At 59.2% G+C, this 23,966-nt stretch overlaps 1 protein-coding gene across 7 annotated transcripts in view; it reads left to right on the top strand.

Annotated features, from left to right (window-relative positions):
• Window positions 1-23,966, top strand: part of CUX2 (cut like homeobox 2) — a 240,926-nt gene that overhangs the window by 202,976 nt on the left and 13,984 nt on the right. For 5 of the 7 annotated variants that reach the window (XM_070275465.1, XM_070275467.1, XM_070275469.1 and 2 more), the window contains 13 exons: window positions 1,967-2,090; window positions 3,788-3,864; window positions 4,425-4,491; window positions 6,403-6,451; window positions 9,933-10,037; window positions 12,955-13,146; window positions 13,268-13,326; window positions 13,779-13,827; window positions 13,898-14,018; window positions 15,410-16,084; window positions 16,860-16,961; window positions 20,810-21,579; window positions 22,190-22,349. In XM_070275465.1, coding sequence (XP_070131566.1) covers window positions 1,967-2,090; window positions 3,788-3,864; window positions 4,425-4,491; window positions 6,403-6,451; window positions 9,933-10,037; window positions 12,955-13,146; window positions 13,268-13,326; window positions 13,779-13,827; window positions 13,898-14,018; window positions 15,410-16,084; window positions 16,860-16,961; window positions 20,810-21,579; window positions 22,190-22,349 — 2,550 coding nt within the window. Of the gene's footprint in view, window positions 1-1,966; window positions 2,091-3,771; window positions 3,865-4,424; window positions 4,492-6,402; window positions 6,452-9,932; window positions 10,038-12,954; window positions 13,147-13,267; window positions 13,327-13,778; window positions 13,828-13,897; window positions 14,019-15,409; window positions 16,085-16,859; window positions 16,962-20,809; window positions 21,580-22,189; window positions 22,350-23,966 lie in introns of all 7 variants that reach the window. The other 2 variants (XM_070275468.1, XM_070275471.1) reach the window with 2 other exon arrangements.

Genomic DNA, 23,966 nt, shown 5'->3' with positions numbered 1-23,966 from the left:
AGGCTTCAGCAGGCCGTGGGTCTCTGTCCAAACTGCTCAGCTCTGTGTGAAAGCAGCTGTGGAGAATATGCAAATGAGTGGGCGTGGCTGTGTGCCAATAAAACTTTATTTACAAAACAAGTGGTGGGCCGGGTGTGGCCTGTGGGAAGATGAAATGGGCAGGGGCCTGTCAAATGAGAGCTTGGGATGAAGTCGCTTCTCGGGAAATGTCCACTCTCTCACGCTCCATTTCACAGCTCTCCCTTCCCGCTCTGTGCCTAGTGAGCACCTCCTGTATGCCTGGCCCTGGGCAGAGTCTTCTGGGGAAGACTTACGGGGACTAAAACACGGCACTTTGCCAGCTCTGTTCCTGCACCCGGAGTGCCCTTCCAGCCGTCCCCCCTGACAAGCAGGACCGGGCAGTTATCCAGCCTCAGCTCATATGTGGGCACCTCTGTGAGGCCTGCCAGGCTCCCCAGCACGTCCTTCCTCGGAGGGCCCGCCGGGGTTTGAACGCCCCTCTGGAAGCGCAGGAGCCATTGTGGAAACTGCCTCCCAAGAGCGTCTGCTCTGTGCCGTGGGCCTTTCACACGGATCCCACTGTCTCCTGGCATCCACCTTCCAAGGTGTCACTGGCCCCACTTTACAGAAGGGGAAACTTAGTCCGAGGCAGCAGGTGGACCAGCGGGGATTCAGACCAAGGCCCTTGAGCTCTAGCCTGCGCTGCATCTCTCCTGAGGACGCTTGTCACTGCATCAGGATGGTCAGACCTCATCTTTTCGTTCATGGCTGTAGCCTCAGCACCTGAAACATGCCCCGTGCATGCCCGTGTGTGCAGGTGTGTGCGTGTGTAAGAATGAGCCAGGCCCTGGCCGCTGTGTCATCTCCTTGAGGGGCTCACTCTGCAGACCCCAGCTCTGCCCTCGCCCTCCGTGCCAGACCCACAGTCGGAGCTTGATAACCAGCACAGGACTTAGCTGCGTCTCTCGGCCCAGGGTCGAGAGCACCTGCCCTGGGTGGCTGGCCACTGAGCACCTGTCTCCCCTGGCAACTTGGGTGCTGAGGACCCACGCTGCCCTCTCTGTGGGATGAGCTGCCACCAAGCCTGCAGGGGCAGACCCGGGGTCAGCTCCACGTGTGTGCCGTCTGCCGGGGGGAATGGTGTGCTGGGTCCTCAGTAAGTCAAACCTGAGCTACCCAGTGACCCAGCAGTTCCACTCCCCGGGCTGCCCTGCAAAGAGTGGAAGACAGGTGCTCTGGCAGCAACAGCCCGACGGTGGGACCAGTCCACTGCCCGTCAACAATGAACAAAAAGCAAAAGGGGGCACATCCGTGCAATGGAATATTATTCAGCCGTGAAAAGGAATGAAGATCTGACACACGTGACAACTGGGTGAACCTCGAGAACAGCATGCGAGGGAGAGAAGCCGGGCACAGGAGGACGTGTATGGTGATTCCAGTGATGTGAAATCTCCAGAGTCCGCAAATGCATGGACGGAAAGCAGATTGCTGGTTGTGGGGGGCCGGGGACTTAGCGGGGTGGCCATTTACTGGGGACACGTTTCCTTTTAGGGTGGTGACAGCGTTCTGGAATTAGTGGTCATGGTTGTGTAATATCATGAATATAATAAATGTCACTGAATTGTACACTTTGAAATAAACTGGTGAATTTCATGTGATGTATATGTTACCACGACTTTTAAAAAGTAGCTAGAAGGCTGGGGAGGCAGGGACGGTCTGAGGGGGCAGAGGCAGCCTCTGGGCCCGGGAACTTGACTTTCGGATGCCGGTGCTCGCTCGCCACACTGCAAGCCCATGACCGTGGGGACAGTGGCCTGGACAGCCTCGCTCCCTCAGCACCCGAGCTTGGGAAGTGGATTCTGTGCCAGCACGACCCGTAGACCCGTCGGGCTTGCAGAGCACAGCTCTGGCTGTCACCCGCTGTCAGTGACGGGTGATGTGTGGTCCCTGCTGTTTCTCCTTCTAGAGCAGAGAGAGGGGACGTCTCCGGCCGGGCCCACGCTGACCGAGGGGAGCCGCCTCCCGGGCATTCCCAGCAAGGCCCTCCTGACAGAAACTTTGCTGCAGAGAAATGAGGCGGAGAAGCAAAAGTGAGCAGCTCACCTGGCGGGGAGGTGGGACCGGGGAGGCGGAACCAGAGGGTCGCTCCGGCCTGTGACCCATGGGGAATCCCGATGCAGACTGGAGATGCATGCACACGCGGGCCTGGGTTTGAGCTCCACCTCAGCAGCTCAGGGGCCAGCCCTGGGCAGTTCCCATCAGCTCTCTGAGCCTCAGTTTCCCCATCTGGAAAATAGGGCTAATGGTGATGTATTAGTCAGGGTTCTTCAGAGAAACACAGCCAGTAGGTTTTCAGTTTAATGAATGAAGACATGTAGTTCAAGGACGTAGCTCACACAGAGGGGGCTGGCAAATCTGAACTGGTCGAGCCGGCCAGCAGGCTGGAAACCCTCAGGTAGAAGTCAGGGCTCCAGCCTTGGGGCAAAATTTCTTCTTCCTCAGTTTTGTTCTGAAGACCTTCAACTGATTATATGCGGCCCACCCACATTATTAAGACTAGTCTCCTTTACTTAATGTTGGTTGATTGTAGATGTTGACCCGTCTATGGAATCCCTTCACAGCAACCCCTAGATCAGTGTGTTGTTGAATAACGGGGTGCTGTAGCCCAGCAGGTGGACACATCACACTGACCGTCACAGGCAGTATCAACTCCTAGTCTGCTGTGAGGACGGAAGGAGATGACGCCTCAGCTCGGCACTCGCGCGGAGGGCGGTGTGGTGGGGAACAGTCGCCCTCACAGCTGGCGCGGTGGTGACAACACGTGGATTCCTGGGCGTGTCTGGGATGCCTCCGTGGCGGGCATTTCGTTTACCGTTCCGTTCACTTACTCCTTCCTTCCTTCGTTCCACGAGTTTGTGGAGCCGCCCACCGCGTGCCGGGCCCTCTGCCAGGGACACGGCAGTGAGCACAGTGGACGAAACCTCCGCCCTCCTGGAGCTGACTTTCTAGTGAAGAAGACACAAATAAGCAAGATAAATAAATGGCGTCCTAGATGAGAAGGGTTGTGAAGAAAACTATAGCAGAGGAGAGGGAGGATGAGAAGGGGGCTGAAGTTTTAATCAGGGTGTCAGGGCAGGCCTCACGGAGACAGGGAGCACAGCCCTGCGAGGTGAGGGCATGAGCTCTGCAGGTGTATAGGGCGGGGTATGACAGAGGAACAGCCAGTGCAAAGGCCCTGAGGTAGGAGCAGGCCTCTGTGGCTGGAGTGGAGGGAGAGAGGGGGAGGGGCGGGACCCCCTTCCCTGGAGCCACTCAGCCGACCTCGTAAGGCCCGGGCTGTGCATCAGCCACGCCCCTCTGTCTGTGCTGAGACCTTGCATCACCCCTGAGCTAGGCCCCAGGAGGCTGGCTGGGCGTCCCAGACTCCTGCCATGAGAGGGGAAAATGCCCCCAGGCCAGTCGTAGTAACTGTCGATGTCAAGGGAACACAGTGCCGGGCCCCACGCCAAACATGCTTCACGACACCCACTGAGGCAGGCCCCGTCAGAAACCGCGTTTTACAGACGAGGAAACTGAGGCTCTGGCTGCTGTAGGCCCCCGAAAATGCTGCCAGAACTTGACTGGCCTCCCAATGCGGGGCACACGGCCAGCAAAATAGCAGGGTGGCAGGTGCCTGACCATCGTGTCTACAGGCTTGTTACAGAGACAGGTGGAGGGGGCGGGGCGGGCGGGGTGGGAAGCCAGGTGGCCGTCGGTCCGCATGGCCTGCAGCCCCGTGTCCCCGCAGGGGCCTTCAAGAAGTCCAGATCACTCTGGCAGCCAGACTGGGGGAGGCGGAGGAGAAGATCAAGGTCCTGCATTCAGGTGCGTGTCTGGCACCTGGCCCGGCCTGTCAGACCAGGGGACCCAGAGGGAGGAGCAGGAGGGGACGGTGACACTAGGAACACGGGCTCAGGGGTCTAGAGTCAGGAGGGCAAGACGGGAGTTGGGAAGGGAGAAGAAAGACCTACACTACCCAGCAGGGATCCGAGCCTGGTCCCCAGAGGCCACGCAACAAAGGCCAGGCAGGCAACCAAGCCGGCTGGGCTGGGGAAGGCAGCAGGGAAGGGTGGAGACTGTGGCAACCAGGAGCACCCAGGCTGTAGCGACAGAGGTGGCCACTGCTGAGTGCCAGCCCGGCACTGCCACACGGCCTAGTGGCCCAGTCCCTTCAGTTCTCCCAGAGAAATCAGCAATCTGGAAGTTTATGAGAAATCCCTCAAGCCCCTCTGGGAGCAGGAAACTCACTGCCTATCACCAGTTCTAACCCAGGGAACTGTCTGCTCTCATTCGCCCCGCCTCCTCCCACCTTCCAGGCCCCACCGGAGGAGGTGTCCACCTCCCTGGGGGCGGGGAGCCTCACCCCGCTCTCTCCTTTTTCCCAGCGTTAAAGGCAACGCAGGCTGAGCTGCTGGAGCTGCGGCGGAAATACGATGAGGAGGCCGCATCCAAGTAAGTGCAGCACTGCTGGGGTATGCCTCCTCCATCTGACCCTCCCAGACCTGCCTCCTCCATCTGACCCTCCCAGACCTGCCTCCTCCATCTGACCCTCCCAGACCTGCCTCCTCCATCTGACCCTCCCAGACCTGCCTCCTCCCTCTGACCCTCCCAGACCTGCCTCCTCCATCTGACCCTCCCAGACCTGCCTCCTCCATCTGACCCTCCCAGACCTGCCTCCTCCCTCTGACCCTCCCAGACCTGCCTCCTCCATCTGACCCTCCCAGACCTGCCTCCTCCATCTGACCCTCCCAGACCTGCCTCCTCCATCTGACCCTCCCAGACCTGCCTCCTCCATCTGACCCTCCCAGACCTGCCTCCTCCCTCTGACCCTCCCAGACCTGCCTCCTCCATCTGACCCTCCCAGACCTGCCTCCTCCATCTGACCCTCCCAGGCCTGCCTCCTCCCTCTGACCCTCCCAGACCTGCCTCCTCCCTCTGACCCTCCCAGACCTGCCTCCTCCCTCTGACCCTCCCAGACCTGCCTCCTCCCTCTGACCCTCCCAGACCTGCCTCCTCCCTCTGACCCTCCCAGACCTGCCTCCTCCCTCTGACCCTCCCAGACCTGCCTCCTCCATCTGACCCTCCCAGACCTGCCTCCTCCCTCTGACCCTCCCAGACCTGCCTCCTCCATCTGACCCTCCCAGGCCTGCCTCCTCCCTCTGACCCTCCCAGACCTGCCTCCTCCCTCTGACCCTCCCAGACCTGCCTCCTCCCTCTGACCCTCCCAGACCTGCCTCCTCCATCTGACCCTCCCAGGCCTGCCTCCTCCCTCTGACCCTCCCAGACCTGCCTCCTCCCTCTGACCCTCCCAGACCTGCCTCCTCCCTCTGACCCTCCCAGACCTGCCTCCTCCCTCTGACCCTCCCAGACCTGCCTCCTCCCTCTGACCCTCCCAGACCTGCCTCCTCCCTCTGACCCTCCCAGACCTGCCTCCTCCATCTGACCCTCCCAGGCCTGCCTCCTCCCTCTGACCCTCCCAGACCTGCCTCCTCCCTCTGACCCTCCCAGACCTGCCTCCTCCATCTGACCCTCCCAGACCTGCCTCCTCCATCTGACCCTCCCAGACCTGCCTCCTCCCTCTGACCCTCCCAGACCTGCCTCCTCCCTCTGACCCTCCCAGACCTGCCTCCTCCCTCTGACCCTCCCAGACCTGCCTCCTCCCTCTGACCCTCCCAGACCTGCCTCCTCCCTCTGACCCTCCCAGACCTGCCTCCAACCTCTGACCCTCCCAGACCTGCCTCCTCCCTCTGACCCTCCCAGACCTGCCTCCTCCCTCTGACCCTCCCAGACCTGCCTCCTCTCTCTCACCCTCCAGACATGCCTCCTCCCTCTGACCCTCCCAGACCTGCCTCCTCCCTCTGACCCTCCCAGACCTGCCTCCTCCCTCTGACCCTCCCAGGCCTGCCTCCTCCCTCTGACCCTCCCAGGCCTGCCTCCTCCCTCTGACCCTCCCAGACCTGCCTCCTCTCTCTCACCCTCCAGACCAGCCTCCTCCCTCTGACCCTCCCAGACCTACCTCCTCCCTCTGATCCTCCAGACATGTCTTCTCTCTCTCATCCTCCAGACCTGCCTCCTCCCTCTGACCCTCTCAGACCTGCCTCCTCTTTCTGACTCTTCTCCTGCTGCCTCTTTGCCTGAGGCACCCGTTTCATGAAGCACCCTCTGGTCCCCACCTGCATGAGTGGGATTTGCTGGGCAGGGCCCTCTGCCTCGCCCCAAATCCTGGGGCTGTCCCCACTCCCCGACTCCACAGTCCAGCCCCCCACTGCAAGACCCCTGGGTTCAGGCAGGGGCTGGGGTTCCAGGGTGGGTGGGGCCCCACGGCCGCCGAAGCCCTTTTTCAGGCCTGTCTTTCTGTGTCAGGGCCGATGAAGTCGGGCTGATCATGACCAACCTGGAGAAAGCCAATCAGGTGAGGAGACGCGTGGGGGGCTCATCCTGCCCGGCGGGCCCGGGAGATGGGGCAGAGCCCCATTGGCGCTGACTGAACTGCGTGGGTGCTGAGGCTGAGGCCGGGAGATGGCTGGGCCTCCCTGCGCCCCTGGAGGAGGGGGGGCGAGGTGTAGACGGAACGCTCAGAGATACGATGACCGGGCAGCAATGGTCCAGGACCGAGCGCCTGACCCAGACTCTGGCGGCAGAGACATTGTCCCGGAGGAGGGGCCGTGGAGCTGAGGCCTGACAGACAAATCGAGAACGTAGAGGGATGGATTGCAGGTCATGGAACGGCCTGGTGGAGGCCAGCAGGTCGCCTGCAGAGCAAGGCGGGGCTCTCCAGGGTCTCTGGACAGTGGGAGGGGGGAGGCAGGGCAGGGGTGTTCCCATATGGTGGGCCAAGCGGGCAGGACTTCGAGAGGGGGTGAGGCGTGGCTGTGCGGTCCGGTCTGGAGTCTCGTGGGACCCCCGGCTCGCTGCAAGCCCAGCACAGAGGGGCATGGCCAGGAGGGGCCAGCAGTGTGACAGGGCAAGTGGTCGTTTCCCTGGGGGTCATTGTGGGAGGCCTCCGGAGGAGGGCCCTTTGCAGCTGGGTCCTGAGCGCAGACGTGTTCCTTGAGGAAGGGCCTCGGGCAGGAGCCCAGCACAGGGTGAGGCCCAGAGGCGCGGCACCAGGACCGGGTGCTCCCTCCTGCCAAGGGAACCTGGGAAAGAGGAGCATTTTTTTTTTTAAGATTTCGTTTTTTCCCTTTTTCTCCCAAAGGCCCCTGGTATATAGTTGTGTATTTTTAGTTGTGGGTCCTTCTATTTGTGGCATGTGGGATGCCACCTCAGCATGGCTTGATGAGCGGTGCCGTGTCCACGCCCAGGATCCGAACTGGCGAAACCTTGGGCCACTGAAGCAGAGCGCGCGAACTTAACCACTGAGCCACAGGGCGGCCCCCGGAAAGAAGAGCATTTTCAGGCTAGTTTTTGGAATAGGTGATCCATTTACATAGTTCAGAACTCCAAAAGGGACATCAGGGTGTGCCCGGAAACCCCGTCTCCCCTCCCTCCGGCAGCCTCCCTTCCCAGTTTCTGGGGTCTCCTTGCAGAGATGCTCCATCCATTCACAAGCCCATGAATATACCTGTTGTAACCCCTTTTTCAAACAAAAGCTGTAGCATACTACACACACCCACCCGCAGTTACTTTCTCCACGTACGTCTCTTAGAGCTCCCCCCGTACTCGTGTCTCACCCAGGGGACAGCAAACCTTCGTTCGCTAAAGCGTCCGAGAGTAAATATTTTCAGCTTTGCAGGCCCCCGTCACAGCAGTTCAGCTCTGCTGTGTGTGGAAGCTTTGACAGTGTGGAAACGAATGAGCGAGGCCGTGTTCTGCTGAAACTTTATTTACAGAAACAGGCACAGGCTGCAGTCCGCCGGCCCGTGGTCTAACCAGGCCCCAGTGACGGACACTTAGGGTCTTTCCCATCTTTTACCATCGTCCTCAGTACCGCGGCGAATGACCTTGTGCAGAGATCACTTCACACACGCACGAGCCACTATGTAGGGTGAGTCCCTAGCCGTGGAATTACTGGGCAAAGGGCCTGCGCGTTTATAATTTGGCCGACGTGGCCGGACTGCCCTCCGTGGAATTGGGCCCATTCGCACTCCCAGAGCCACGCCAGTTCCTTGTGTCGTCAGACTTACCCGTCTTCGCCAACCAAATAGGCTGGAGAAAAGAGATCTCTGAGTAGCTGGAAGGGGAAGCATTTAAAATGTTTATTTTTTCTAAATATAAAACTAAAACCTGCTCATCATGGAAAGAACAGCAAAAAACATAAATGTCATCATATTAGGTTTTCAATATCTGTGTTTATTAACTGTCCTGAATGTGAGCAAGAGGGTTCTGGAGCAGAGCAGCTCCATGCTAGCACTTACTCAGTGAAAACCAGACCTTTGCCTCAGTTCTTACCCCGGGGGTGACAAGATGAGAACCAGGTGTCATCATCCCACATGCGCCAGGGAGAGAAAGCTGCGTCCGAGGGTCGGGATGGACAGAAGGCGAGCATCCTGGGGTTTCAGCGTTTCGAGTGCACGCGTTTCTCTGCAGGGGGTGAGATAAGCCTAGTGCTTTAAACCCAGCTTTATGTCCCAGGGGATGCGTCCGTGGTCTGGGCCTCCCCCCGAAATGTAAACACACAACTCTGGGGAAGCGAATCTCTCTGGGGTCCCCCTGGCTCCTCGGTCGGCAGTTGACTTCCGAGGCTTGTCTCTTAGCCCAGATCTCGAGTTTCAGTCAGATTTGCTCCGAAAGCCCCAACTGTGCCGAAATGTAAAAAGGTTTTCTGTACAACCCCACACACCCAAACCCTTTCCCCAGACACAACTGACTTGAACCATTTCTGGAACAAAGCAGGATCCCAGTGAATAAATAAGTCAACAAATCAATTAAAAAGAAATTAACAAAATGTGAATGTGGCCGTTTGTGGGTCCTGTGTGCATGTGGTGGGCATAGCATCTTGATGGCCAAGGTCAGCGTGTAAGTTAAGCACACCCACAATGACCTGCGTCACCAGCTGAGCTAAAATACAGCCCAGCTCTTTAATGTTCCAAGTAATGACCCAACCCCCCATAGACCCTGATGACGTTGACCAAGGTCACCAGTTATTGACGCGTCTGTGTGTGTCGGGCACTGAGCTAAGAGCCTTCCTGAGTTGTATTTCACCAAGTCACTTACTTTGCAAAACAACCCCGTGAGGTAGTTGCTTTCATATTCTGTTCTACAGATAGGGGAACCGAGGCTGGGGAGATGAAGTCTCTTTTGTCCAAGGTCACACAACCAGGAAGTGACAAAGCGCAGTGTCTCTCCCAGAGCCACAGGCTGCGTTGTTGTTGCCCCTTGGGTGCTTCCTTCCAGGCCTTCTTCTTAGAAATTCTGAAAGACTTAAGCTCCACCACAGACCCAGCTCGGCAAGCTGGCATTGATTTCTGGGTATTTCAGCCCGCCTCGCGCAGCAGACATAGTTTATTCCCCCCATTTCAGAAAAGGAAAACTGAGACCCGGGGTGGGGCGGGCACTTGCCCAGGGGCCTGCAGCAGCTTGTGGGCTGGGCAGCCGCCTCTGCAGACGCCCCCTAGGACACCCTCCGCACCCGGTTCCATGGCATCTGGGGCAAGCTCTGGCCTTCTGACCAGCAGGGCCTGCAGTTTGCTTGGCCGATGGAGGTGGCCTGGAACTGTGTGAAAACCTGCCCAACAAGCCAGCGTCTCCCTTCCTGCCCCAGTGTGGCGGGAATGTCCCCGCTCCTCTTGGGGTCCCACGCCCCCCGGAGGAACCCAGAGCCAACTCGAGGGTCCGGGACCCCTGCCTGCCCAGCCCTCCTGAGACGGCGCAAGGAGATGGCGGGGGGCTGGGGTGGGGCCCTTTGGGGCCCGCTGGCCTCTTCACTGTGCTCACTGCCTTCTCCTCCGCAGCGAGCTGAGGCTGCCCAGCGTGAGGTGGAAAGTCTTCGGGAGCAGCTCGCCTCCGTCAACAGCTCGATCCGGCTGGCCTGCTGCTCCCCGCAGGGACCCGGTGGGGTAAGGATGCTGGGAGGGCCAGAGGCCGTGTTGGTGGGGATGGACACGTGGGTGACGTTTTGTGGGTCAGTCACGTGTATCTCTGTGAAATTGTGTCCATGGGTGTGTGTGGGTCTCTGTGCATACAGTGGGTGTCGCGTCTTAACTGCCAAGGTCGGGGTGTGGTCAACATAATCACCATGACTTGTTTCACCAGCTGAGCATCAGAGTACAGGCACAGCTCTTCCAACTTTTCAGGCTCAAGCTCCCATATGCCCTGATTAACAGGAAGTCCAGTATCCTCCTTTGGAGGCCCCCCCTTCTCCCCAGTTGTCCAAGAATGCCGGGGACTTACTCAGGTCCAAGAGGATCTGTCCTCTTGCCAGGTGCCTGGCCAAAGGGGCTGGGAGGGAGTTTGAGCCGTAGAGCAGCCGTGTGGTTTTGGCGGCTGCATCCAGGTGTCGCTGTTGACCACTGGTCTCCAACAGCTTGGCAGGGGCAGGGGACCAATGGCTCGGGTGCCCCCCAGTTCTCAGTCCTCCCAGGACTGCGGTCAGGCCACGTACCAGCATCTGAGCCACCGGTTCCCAAAGCACACCAGGGTGATCCAGTGGGGTTTCCCAACCAGCCACTCGCTGCCAAGAAGCATTCTCTAGTCACCAACCGTGAGGTTCCTGTGTTCAGCCTGGTTAATCAGTCTGTCTTTCTCTTTCCTCCTGGTTGGTGTTCCTTTGGGGTCCTGGGGTCGTTTCCTGCCAAGGGATTTTAGTCAGAGACCCCCCTAAGCCACCCTCCTGTCATATATCGAGAGGCTCGTCCTTCTTCTGCCAGAAAGCCTCAGCTTCTGTACATAAATTGGTCCAGCTTTCTTCCCAGGTCTCTGCGTGCCAAGGGGTTCGGTTCGCGCTTCCTTTCGTGCAGCAGGTCTGCTCCAGCGTGACTGGCGGTCTCCACGTGAACCTGACGCTCTGACACGCAGACCACCTGTGTGTCTGTGTCTGTTTAAATATTGCAGTGTGTCTCTGTGAGCATGTGTTACTGTGTGTGTGTCTATTTGTGACCTTTGGGCAAATGACTGATCCTTAATCTAACTGTGCCTCAGTTTCCTCGTCTGTACAAGTAAGACCTACCTTCCAGGGTTATTGAGAGGACTACGTGTAAAGCACCTGAAATGGTTCCGGGCGTGTAGTCTATGCTCAGTGAATACTTGATGCGATTGTTATGACTACTAGTGTGTTGGTGTTTTTGCCTATGAGAGCATGTGCCCTCTTTAAGCACATGTGTGTCTGTGTGTGTCTGCTGACACGTCCATACGAGTGTGTGTCCTTGGTGGCTGTGTATTTCCGTGTGTGTGCATGTCAGCATGGGCTCGGGCAGGTACGTGTGTCAGCGTGTGCTGTGTCTTTCGGTGTGTCCACCTGTGTCTGTCCCAGGAGACAGTGTGTATGTGTCAGCATGCCTGGATGTCTGCACAGCACAGAGAGACTGAACACAGAGTGAGGGAGCTCACGAGGATGCCTCTGAGAGAACTTGCCAGTGGTTCTTAATTAACCCCCGTGGAGCCCAGCAAACGCTGTGCTAATCAGCCACAGGGAACTTTGCTGGTGTGGGGGGTGAGCTTTTCTGAGCACAACAGTGGCGCTCGATGCTAATTAATTTAATGTCTTAATGGCATCCGCTTCCTGTTTTAATTGGCGTTTATCTCCATGGAAGAACGGCCGGGGTTGGTAGTGGTGGGTTGTGTTTTTTTGTAATCTTCTTAGATTCGTTTGTAATCGAGCTCAAGACCAGCCTGATTCAGGTCGCCTCAAACAGCAACCTCTCCATCTTCGTCTGGGACAAAGGGGCCATTTCCTAAAACCTGGAGGAGCGGCAGAGATTGGGGCTGGCCGCAAATTAGGAGGCGGAGGGAACCACTCCAGTGGGGCCCGTGGCTGCGAGGTCTCAGGTCCAGTCCTGAGGGTCTCTTACTGGAGTGGAAGCATGCCCTGGGGTAGGGCCTGTGCCCAACTTAGAAGCCCAAACCTTTGTCTGTGATGTTCCCTCTGCTGGGAACACCTGTCCCCACCACTCTCTCACCCAACTCGCTGCTTCCTTTCTTTTTCTTTATTGAAGTATAGTACACATAAGGGAAAATGTGCATGTCGTAAGTGTCCAACACAGCGAATTTCTCAGTGTGAACACACCCATCCCCGGCATCCACATAGATAGGTAGGACAGTCCCAGCGCCTGAGAAGGTGTTATGTGTCCCCATCCAGGTGTTACTCCCCCAGGGGAGCCAGTCGCCTGGCTCTAACAGCACAGATGGTTTGCCTGCTTTTGTATCTGGTCTTAAGTGAATCACACACCCTCTGGCGTCTGGCTTCTTTCACGCCGTATCGCACCTGGGAGAGTCGTCCAGGCTGTGTTGCGAGTCACTGTAGATGATCCATTTTCATTGCTGTGTAGTATTCCATTGTGTGGATATACCACAGTCTGTCCATCCATCCTGCTGCTGGTAGGCATTTGGGGCCTCCAGTTTTTGGCTGTTACAGAGAGGGCTGGCGTGAACATTCACCTTGGCATCCGTGTGTCTTGGTGCAGGTGCCTGCGTTTCTCCTGCATACGCCCCAGTGAGTGGAAGCACACACATTCTGCCTGTAGTGGATGCGGCCAGCTTTCCAGATCACTAACTTGTTCTTGAACTTTATCACGGTGTAGACACATCTTCCTCCAGAAAACCCTCCCTGCCCACTCCCCCTCCCTCCTGATTTAGTTTCAAGAATAGAGGGAAAGGCGTCCAGTCTGGTGGGACCAGCCTGAGCAAAGGCTCAGAGGTGGGAAGAGGAAAGCCACGGGCCTGTCGGAAAGGGGAGCTGTGCCACAGATGGGTCTCCTGTTTTGCTTGGGACTCGGGTGGGAGGCCCTACAGCCCCTCAGAGCACCTCTTTGTCCCCAGGACAAGGTGAACTTTGCACTGTGCTCGGGCCCTCGGCTTGAGGCTGCCCTGGCCTCCAAGGACCGGGAGATCCTGCGGCTGCTGAAGGACGTGCAGCACCTGCAGAACTCGCTGCAGGAGCTGGAGGAGGCCTCCGCCAACCAGATCGCCGACCTGGAGCGGCAGCTCACCGCCAAGTCCGAGGCCATCGAGGTGCGTCTCGGGGGTGGAACTGGGCAAACGGAGACGGGCGGGGTGTCCCCGGGCAGAAGGACACCCCGGCCAGTCCTCCGAGCATGGGCACCAGCCTCACCATCTCTGTGTGCTCTTCTAGAAGCTGGAGGAGAAGCTCCAGGCACAGTCCGACTATGAGGAAATTAAAACAGAGCTGAGGTATTGTGCGCATGGGGCACCACATCCCCGGCCCTCTTCCCTGGGTGGTGGCGAGGGGCCCATGGCCAAGTTAATCCTCTTTCTCCAGACCCCACTTTGTGGTACCCTCGTCTCCTCTCCACTGGCCCCTGGTGTATCAAAACTTAACCATGCTCGGTCCTTTGCCATCAAGAAGTGGCCTTGCCAGTGCTGTACCGGGTGGGGGCTGCGTTGATCAGATGAGCTCGCCGGCCAGTGTGCCAGCCGGTGACCACAGCAGCCTCCAGGCAACACTGGGCCCAGTTCACAAGCTGCTCCTTCAGGCCCGTTGCTGCAGGGAGTGCAGCGTCCCGTGGGGTCAGGGGCCGGGCGCTCCTTCCCAGTCAGGGAAGATGAGTGGAAGTGCCCCTCACGAGGCCTGTCCCCAGGCCCGGGGACTCAGCTGGCCTCAGACGCTCCACTTTCTCTGGCAGCATCCTGAAAGCCATGAAGCTGGCCTCCAGCACCTGCAGCCTCCCCCAGGTGAGTGTCCCTGCCACGGTCCCCCCAGGGCAGGCTGTCGCAGAGAGCCTTCCAGCAGCCATGCCCTCAGCCCGGCTTCTTGTCTCCGCAGGGCATGGCCAAGCCTGAAGACTCCCTGCTCCTGGCCAAGGAGGCCTTCTTCCCCGCGCAGAAATTCCTTCTGGAAAAGCCTGGCCTTTTGGCGAGCCCTGGTAGGGGTGGAGGGGTGCTCTCGGGGCTGAGGGGCCGGGGTAGGGGCTGCCCGTGGGCCTCTGGCCTTCTCCATGCCCACGGACCACTGCCTTCCACGCGGGCAGGACAGTGATGGAGAAAAGGGGTGCACACTGATTAAGCACCTGCTGTCTACCTGGGGCTGAGCCGGGTGCTGTCTGTGGCTAGACCAGCTGGCAGCTGTCCCAGAGGGTGTCCCCACATCCACACCCACACCAAGGACACACAGCTCACTCAGGCCCCCAAAAAGGCTCCACTCACCCCAAGCCTTTGTAGGCAGCAGGAAGAGGTCATGGGGCAAGGTTCACCTTGCGCCCCCATGGCAGACATTGCTCTCTCCGCGATCGCTGTCTCCGCCGCTTGCCCCTTCTCCCCACACAGTGGCTCCACCTCTGAGCTGGGTGGCCCCGGCTGGGGCTCTCTGTGCTGCCCCTGTTCCCCCATCCGTAAAATTGGGCCAGCAATGGGGCCTGCTTCCTGGACGCCGTGCACACGGGGAGGGCAGACACATAGGACAGGGCGGGGGGGCAGGGGGGCAGGAAGGGGGCGGCCTGCTGGGGTGGCATTAGCCCAAACTCCCGCCCAAACTCTCTGGAGCACGTGCTCCATTGCTGCTCCTGAGGGCAGGAGGGCGGTTCCCCAGACTGGCACTTGGACCCGGCCGTGAAGGATGGGCATAGGGAATTCGGGGCGGGGGCGGTGCTGGCGGAGACAGCCAGTGTGGGCACCTGGTGCTGCTGGACGCCATAGCGCTGTCTCCCTACCCCGTCCTCTCCTCCACCGATTTCTGTCTCTATGTATGTGTCTCTGCCTGCCTTTCACTGTCTCTCTGTCTCTCTCTTTCTCCCTCTCTGTCTTTCTCTCTGTCTCTGTCTGTCTCTGTCTCTCCCTTGGCTGTGCGTGGTTTCTTTCTCATGTGATTTCTCTCTCCCTCTGTTTCCCTGTCTGTCTCTCCGTCGGGTCTCTTTTCCTGTGTGTGTCTCTTGCTACTGCTTCCTCTGTCTCCGTCTCCCTCTGTCTCTCCCTTCTTCCCCCGTCTGTCTGTCTCTCCCCTCTCCCTCTGTCTGTCTCTCCCCTCTTCCTCCATTTGTCTGTCTGTCTCTCCCCTCTTCCTCTGTCTGTCTGTCTGTCTCTCCCCTCTTCCCCCATCTGTCTGTCTCTCCCCTCTTCCCCCATCTGTCTGTCTCTCCCCTCTTCCCCCGTCTATCTGTCTGTCTCTCCCATCTTCCTCTGTCTGTCTGTCTCTCCCCTCTTCCCCCATCTGTCTGTCTCTCCCCTCTTCCTCTGTCTGTCTATCTATCCCCTCTTCCTCCATCTGTCTGTCTGTCTCTCCCCTCTTCCCCCGTCTGTCTGTCTGTCTCTCGCGTTCTAGAGGAGGACCCTTCGGAGGACGATTCCCTCAAGGACTCGCTGGGCATGGAACAGTCCTACCCATCGCCTGCACAGCTCCCGCCACCGCCAGGGCCCGAAGACCCCCTGTCCCCAGGCCCCGGGCAGCCCCTGCTGGGCCCCGGCCTGGGCCCCGATGGCCCTCGGACTTTCTCGCTGTCCCCCTTCCCCGGCCTGGCCTCGGGGGAGAGACTGGCAGGGGACGTGCTGCCGTCCAAGCCCATGATGGCCCCGGCCACCTTCAAGGGGGAGGCAGGCGGCCTGCTGGTGTTTCCGCCAGCCTTCTATGGCGCCAAGCCCCCCACGGCCCCTGCCACCCCCGCCCCTGGCCCCGAGCCGTCCGGGGGCCCCGAGCCGGCGGACGGAGCAGGGGGTGGTGGGACCGGGCCGGGGGCCGGGCCGGAGGAGGAGCAGCTGGACACGGCGGAGATCGCCTTCCAGGTGAAGGAGCAGCTGCTCAAGCACAACATCGGGCAGCGGGTGTTCGGCCACTACGTGCTGGGGCTGTCGCAGGGCTCCGTCAGCGAGATCCTGGCCCGGCCCAAGCCGTGGCGCAAGCTCACGGTGAAGGGCAAGGAGCCCTTCATCAAGATGAAGCAGTTCCTGTCGGACGAGCAGAACGTGCTGGCTCTGAGGACCATCCAGGTGCGGCAGCGAGGTCAGTGGCCGCCGGGCCGAGGGGCTCAGGCCTGGACCTGCGGCCAAGCCCAGGGCCGGGGGCTGGCTGGGCAGAGCACAGGCCGGGTGCAGGGCCTGGTTCTGCTGCCTCCCGCTGTGTCACCCAGGACGAGTGACTTTGCCTCTCTGTACCTCAGTTTCCCTCTCAGTTTCCTGAGCCTGGGGCTCTCCCCTGCTCTCCTGGCCCTCATGGGCAGCTCAGGCTGATAATGAGGGAAAAGGCCGGGCCCAGGGGCTGTCCTGGCATGTACCCCCTGAGCACCCCAAGCCTCAGTTTACCCATCAGTAAGATGGCCTGCATGACGGCCAAGCTTGCCAGACTTGGTTTTTGGGTAATCTGTGTGAAGGGCCCATACTTTGACCTCGCCGACACCTGAGTTTGAGTCTCCGCTCTGCCATTCATCCACTGGCTGACCTCGGGCCGTTCACTTTAGCTTCCCTGTGACTCGTTTTCCCCATCTGTCAGCCTCTTAGGGGGGTCAAATGAGTATAAAGCACAGAGAAACTGCCCGAGAACTGTTAGCTGTTGTGGTGGTGGCTGCCGTCATTGTTTTTGTTATTATTATTGTTTCAAGCCAGAATGACTGTGTGTCCTCAGTTTGTCCCACAGACTAGCTAAGGGGTGGTCCTGCCGCACTCCCACAGCCTGGGCCTCACTCCCAGGGAGGGGACCAGCCCTTCACGCAGGGCCCCACTCCAGGGACTGGCCCCCAACACACAGGTCCCCACAAAAGAGGCCTCCTCTCCTCCCTCAGGCAGTATCACTCCGAGAATCCGCACGCCTGAGACAGGCTCGGATGACGCCATCAAGAGCATCCTGGAGCAGGCCAAGAAGGAGATCGAGTCTCAGAAGGGGGGTGAGTGTGACACTGCAGGTGGGGCCTCATCCCGCTCCATCCACCCGGAGGGGAGTCCAGGCAGGTCAGAACCTGTTCTCCTCTTGCACAAGCTGCAGCAGGGTGAGGCTTAGGCCCGGAAAGCGCCCGATCCACGGCCTCCACGCCCGATCCACCAGCACCTGTGGCTTGATCTGTTTAAGTAAACAAAGCGAAATGACAACCTCAGTTCCGCGGCCGCACCAGCCGCGTGGCACGGGTGACGAGGGCCGGCCTGCCGGGGCAGCCCAGCTGCAGAAGGCGTCCCCCGTTGCCAAGTTCTGTCGGCAGCGCCGTCCTCAGCTCTCGGGAGGCACGGGGTCTGTGATCCCCGGGAGCCTGTCAGACACGCTGAGGCCTGAGCCTCGGCCCTGGCCGGCCGGCCACCCTCCTCCTGCGCCTCCGCCCCCTGGGTCCCAAGCAGACCTGCGCTCCGGGCTCCCCCCCTCAGACGCAGCCCCTGTGCTCTCTCGGGGCCCCGCGGCCGTGTCCTCATGCTGCCGTGCAGCCACAAACGCAGCCACGAGCAACACGATGTTGTGGTCTTATGGCTCCGGGCTCAGAGGTCCGATCAGCCTCACTGGCTGTGGTCAAGGTGTCGGCAGGCTGGGTTCCTTCTGGAAGCTGCAGGGGAGACTCCGTTTCCTCGCCTCCTTCTAGGGCCTTCCGGAGGACATCCGCATTCCTTGCCTTGCGGCCCCTTCCTCCATCTTCAAGGCCAGCCTTGTAGCACCTTCACTTTCTTCTCTGACCCTCCCGCCTCCCTCTCGTAAGCACCTTGTGATGACATTGGGCCCCCCGGATAACCCAGGACAGTCGCCCATCTCAGGACCCTTCCGTCAGTCGCAGCTGCGAAGTCCCTGGGCCGTGTCAAGTAACAAATTCACGGGTCCCACGGCTGCGACCGACGTCTTTGGGGCCCATCGTTCAGCCTGCACAGCACACGTTCTTCATCAGCCCCTCACACGTGGGGCCCCCAGGGCCCCCCCAGGCCCTCTCGCTTTCCTGCTCAGTGGATGAGTTAATCCACCCCTGGAAGTTTCAACAGCCAACAACGCCCGAGTCGCTCCCTCTCCAGGCCAGACCCCTCTGGAGAGTTCTGGAGCCACAGCCGACGGCCGTCTGGGCGTGTCCACCAGGGTCCCCCACTGGCCCCTCAAATTCAGCGTGTCTGAGACGGACCTCACTGTCTGCCCTACCCGTCACATATTCCCCAAACCTACCCTCTCGGGGCCTGGGAACCTGTCACCGATGGTGCTAGAAACCCGGCGTGGGGTGAGGGACTGTCCTTGACCCCTAATCCCCAGCAGCCAATCTGTCGCCCCATCCAGGGGTCCTTCACCCTCTAAGTGGTTTTCTCAAGCTTGTTCATTCCCACCCCCACGGCCCCCAGCCTCGTGAGCTGCCATCATCACTTGCTAGGACCCTTGCAGTAGCCTCCTCATGGGTCCTCCAGTGACATTCCAGGACCCGTGCCAGCCCCTTCTCTACCCGGAGGCGGAAGGGGTCTTTCTAGAGCACACACATCTTCATGTCTCTACTCAGAATCCTTCCATGGCTCCCCATTGCCTTCAGGACAAAATCCCACTTCCTCAGCAAGGCCCACAGCCCTCTAACCTTCAGCCTCCTCCTGAGCCTCCACACCTCCCAGATGAACTGTGTATAGTCATGCCCATCCTCAGGCTGTTCCCTGGGCCCCTAACGCCATCCGCAGCCCAGACACCTTTCACCTGGGCAACTCCTGCTCATACTTTACAACTCAACTCAGAAGTCACCTCCTCCAGGAAGCCCCCCTTCCCTATCCAGATGGATTGGATACTTGGATCCCTCCTTGGATTCCGCATAATTATTTACATTGCTTGGTGCAATGGAGCCAGAGTGGCCTGGCTGCAAATTTTGCTATTTATCAGCTGTGTAACCTTGGGCAATTTACTTAGCCTCTCTGTGCCTCCATTTTCTCATCTTTCAAATAGGCACAGTATTAGTACTCCCTTCTGAAGGTCGCGTGAGGATCAAATGAGCTCAGGTGTGGCAGCGCTCAACCTGGGGCCTGGCACAAGGACAGTGCCCCTGAAGGGTCACCCGTCGTTACGGTTAACGTTATCATCATCGTCTCTATTGTTGTTTGTTCATGTTACAAATGACTCTGCTGCTGTGGCTGTCCCCCCACCAGTCTAGAGCTTCTTGTGGCCAGAGACCCAGTCACATCCCTGTGCCCAGCACAGAGCGGTGCAACACGGCATGGACCGTTCCTGATTTAGAACTGGGCTCTGGCTTCGGCGCTGCCACTCCATTTTGCGGTGTCTGCTGCCTCTTGGTGGCGACTCAGAGCAAGTGTCCCAATTCCCAAGCCTTTGCTTGCTGCTGGGAGCAAGTCTCCCAGAGCCCTCCCTCCCGCCTTGTCCCAGGGAGGGGCCGGGGGAGGCTCACAGGCTGGGAGCTGACACCCCCCCACACACCCCTATAACCCCATGAGCCCCTACTGGGTACACATTCATTTCTTTCTTCTAGGTCAGCTCCTGCAGCAAGAGAGAGGCAATCATTCAGTAAACATTTATTAAGCACCTACTGTGTGCTAGACACAGGTTATAGATGTGGATGAGACGTGATATTGGGGTGGAAGTAACCATGAGAAACAGTCTAATCTCACTCTCGCTAAACACACAGGACAGCTGAGGGCAGAGAGGGGAAGGTGTGCCCACGGTTACAGAGACCAAAGGAGGACCCGGGCCTCCTGACTCCCTGTCCAGTGCTCTCCCACCAAGGGGTCAGAAACAAGGCAGCAGGGAAATTTTAAAGGCAGCATCACAGCGAGGAAACATTGACACAAGCGGCCCAGCCAGGGGGTTTCCATTCAGGGTCTGTGGAGAGTTCAGCAGGAGGAAAAGTGCCAAGGGTGTCACCCACACCCCCAACAAGAGGGAATGCCTAGCAGAGAGAGACTGGCAGTCGCCCGGGAGGAAGTGACTGTGGCTGACTTCTAACTCGGGAATTCTGCTCCTGGGAATCGAAGGAAATGTCCAGAATGGGGACAAAGATTTACGTACAAGCTCTTCCTTTATTGTTATTCACAACAGTGACTAACTAGAAACAACCTAAGAGTCCAGCAGTGGGGGATCCGGTAAGTGGAGCAGAGAATATCCCCTCACTGGCATACGCATCCATGACAGATAGAAGAACTTTTAATCATAGGAAAAAACACTCCTGCTGATACTGAGTGGGGACAAACCAGGCTACACTCCCACATGTCAGGGATAATCATCCATGCATGGATTTGGAAAACAGACCAGAGGGGAGTACATAAGAATATTTCGCGTGGTTGCCTCGGGGAGAGAGGTTAGAGGGAATTTTTATTTTCATCTTAATTTTATGTGCTTTCTTAGCTCTCCACAATAGGCGTGTATTACTTTTTTTTTTAATTGAGGCAAAATTCACATGACATAAAATTAACCACGTTAAAGGAAACAATTCAGTGGCATTTAGCACCTTCACAGTGTTGTGCAGCCAGCACTGGGTAGTATTTCACTGTGTGACCATACACTATTTATTATCCATTCTCTTTGTGGGCTTTTGGCTTCATGACATTGTTTTGCTGTTAGAATAAATGTTACATTATCCCCAGGAGCACTTTCTCCCCATATGCTCAAATCTCACTCTCCACCTGATTTTTCACGGCTGCCTAATATTCCTCCATACAGATAGACCATAACTTACTTAACCCATCCCCAATTGTTGGACACAGAGGTTGCCTCCCAACATTTTGCTGATATGAATACCGTACCGTGAACATCTCTGCCCTCCCAGCCCTGACGGTGTCATTCTCCCCGCAGGTGAGCCCAAGAACTCCACAGCCCCATTGAGCATCACCAACGGCACAGCCCCTGCCAGCACCTCGGAAGATGCCATCAAGAACATCCTGGAGCAAGCGCGCCGCGAGATGCAGGCGCAGCAGCAGGCCCTGCTGGAGATGGAGGCGGGCCCCCGGGGCCGCTCAGTGCCTCCCTCGCCCCCAGAGCGGCCCTCACTGGTTGCCGTGAGCCAGAACGGAACCCCGGCCTACGTCAAGCAGGAGGACGGTGGCGGCGGTGGCGGTGGCGGGGGGACCAGCAGCAGCGCCACGCAGACGCCCCTCACGGTCCTGTCCCCCGCCGCCTTCGTGCAGAGCATCATCCGCAAGGTCAAGTCGGAGATCGGGGACGCCGGCTACTTCGACCACCACTGGGCCTCGGACCGCGGCCTCCTCGGCCGCCCCTTCGCTTCTGTGTCGCCGTCGCTGTCCTCCTCCTCGTCCGGCTGCTCCGGCCAGCCCAATGGGCGCGCCTGGCCCCGAGCGGACGAGGACGACGGGCCGGGCGGCGAGGACGAGGCCCCGCGCTCAGCCGAGCTCAAGGCGGAGGGCGGCGGGCCCGAGGCGGGTGGGGGCCGGCCGGCCTGCTACCCGGCCTTCGCGCCACGCAGCCTGAAGCCCACGGTGCCTCCGCTGACCCCCGAGCAGTACGAGCTCTACATGTACCGCGAGGTGGACACCCTGGAGCTGACGCGCCAGGTCAAGGAGAAGCTGGCCAAGAACGGCATCTGCCAGCGCATCTTCGGGGAGAAGGTGGGGAGCAGCCCCCCAGGCAGGAGAGATGGGGGAGCAGGCGGCGGGGCCGCCACCCAGGCCTGGTGACCCCGACCCCAGCCCTGAGCCTGCATCCGCCTGACCCGGGCGGCAAGGCCGGCCCTCCGTCCTCTGGTGCTCCAGCAGGGCGCTGCCAGCTGGTTAGCAAACAGCCGCTGGCCTCCCCTCCTCTGGGCCCGCCTCCCTCCCGTGATCCAGCCATGGAAGGGTGAAGGCTCAGCCCTGCCGGGGCCTCCTGATGGGGTCGGCCTGCAGTCCCAGCTGGGAAGTCATTTTTAACGTCACCTCTGCCCTTAGCAGGGCAGCAGGCAGAGGGGCAGGCGAGTTCAGAGGAGGCAGAAGGGACGCAAGTGGGAGGCAGAGGAAGTCTTCCTGAAGGAGGGGGCACCGAGGGGTCGTCAAGTCCAGGAGGATGTTTACATGTAGGGATGCGGGGAGGGCACTGCAAGGGGGTGCAGCACGGCACCCGCGGGCCCTGAGAAATGAGGGACGGATGGAGGCAGCCCTGAGGGTCTTGGGGGCAGGGGTGGAGGATGGCCAGGGTCCCTGGGGCCTGCTGACCTTCAGTTCCCGCCCCGCCCGTCCCCAGGTGCTGGGCCTGTCGCAGGGCAGCGTCAGCGACATGCTGTCGCGGCCAAAGCCGTGGAGCAAGCTGACGCAGAAGGGCCGGGAGCCCTTCATCCGCATGCAACTGTGGCTCTCTGACCAGCTCGGCCAGACTGGCGGCCAGCCGCCCCGCGCCTCCCAGGGTGAGTGCAGGCGGGCCCTCCAGGGGTGCAGCCAGGCCGCAGAGGGCACCCCCTGCCCAGGCCACGCAGTGGCCCGCGTCCGCTCCACAGCCCTGCAGCCACGGTGCGCCCCTGCAAGCCTACCATGCTCCCAGCTGGGGTCCCTGCTCCTTCCCCAGAGGGATGCACGTGTCGCTGGTTTTAAACCAGGTGGGACCAGGGCTCGTGGAGCAAGTGGAGAGAACTTTGCACGTGGAGCCCCATCCCCACCCCGTTTCCCGATCATCCACCGTGCAGCCTCAGAATCCTTCTTAGCACAGGGCCTGGGGCCACCGTTATCCGTCCACTAGTGCACAGGCAGGTGGAGTCTCAACTTTGCCTGGGTGAGGAAACCAAGGCTCAGAGAGTTGTCCAAAGTCTCAGAGCCCGAGAGCGGAGGGATGGGGGCACTCCAGGGATCCCAGGCCGTGAGGAGGCCTGGCTGTGGGGACAGGACACCTGACTGCCCGCGGAGACCAGAGAGAGGCACAGAGGAGGAGAGGCCAGACTCCGAGCCCGAGACCCTCGGCTGGGCCAGCTTGCCTGCCTGTGGAGTGGGGATTGGTCCACAGGACGCAACCACGTCCCAGCTCAGAGACGAACCAGACCGCCAGGTGGCAAGGGGAATTCCGCCAGAACCACGCTGTCTAGCAACAAAAGCGCCCCAGGGGATGATGTTTGCTTAGGACGCTGACGCCCGCGGGCAAGACTGCACACGTGGTCGTGTTGGGCTCCAGGCTGTGCATTAAAATAGAAGGAGTCACGGCCCACCAGCCTGGGGAGAGGGGCTTTGGCCGTCTGCTACTTTGTCTTTAAAACAAACAAGATTGGAGGCAAACAGGGCAGTGTTAACATCCACTACGGTGCTGGGCCCAGGGTAGGGACGGGAGACTTACATATTTTTTTCTGTATATTCCAAAACTTTGAAATATTTTGTAATTAGGATTTTTAACTGAAAAACTGCTCCATAAGGAGGGTAGGCAAACGAATGGGACCGTTACAGTGACGTTGGTCACTTGTCACACACAGCGTGGGGCGCTGCACTGCTTTCTTCTTTCATCCTCAAGTCAGTCTCGACCGGGGCGGGGTGGCAGGGCCGGTGGGGCGGGGGAGGACTGTCTGTGGTTCCTGTTGTACAGAAGAAGAAGCCGAGGGTCTGAGTAGTGTAGTGACTTGCCCAAGGTCACCGGCCCGTTGGTGGCAGAGCCAGGATCAGAACGCAGGGCTGTTAGCCATTAGGCTCTCTGCCTCCTAGAGTGCCCACGGCAGGGCCCACCCGTGAAAGGTTCCCATCCTTTTTGTTGTTGTGTTGTGTTTTAATTAATTTTTTTGTTATGGTAAAATTCACATAACATAAAATTTACTGTTTTTGCAATTTTTTTGAAGTGTGCAGTTCAGTGGCATTTAGTGCATTCACAGTGTCGTGCGACCATCTCTGTCTAGTTCCGGGACGTTTTCATCACCCAAGAGGAAACCTCATACCCATTAAGCATCCTTCCCACTGCCGCCTCCCCAGCCCCTGGCACCCGCCAGCCTGCTGTCAGACTCCGTGGGTCTTCCCGCTCTGGGTGTTTCATCCCGGTGGAATCACACAGCGTT

Source organism: Equus caballus, chromosome 8, assembly GCF_041296265.1.
Source record: "Equus caballus isolate H_3958 breed thoroughbred chromosome 8, TB-T2T, whole genome shotgun sequence".
NCBI classification, from domain to species: Eukaryota; Metazoa; Chordata; class Mammalia; order Perissodactyla; family Equidae; genus Equus; species Equus caballus.
Note: the sequence above shows the minus strand (reverse complement) of the source record. Positions and strands in the feature narration are given on the sequence as shown.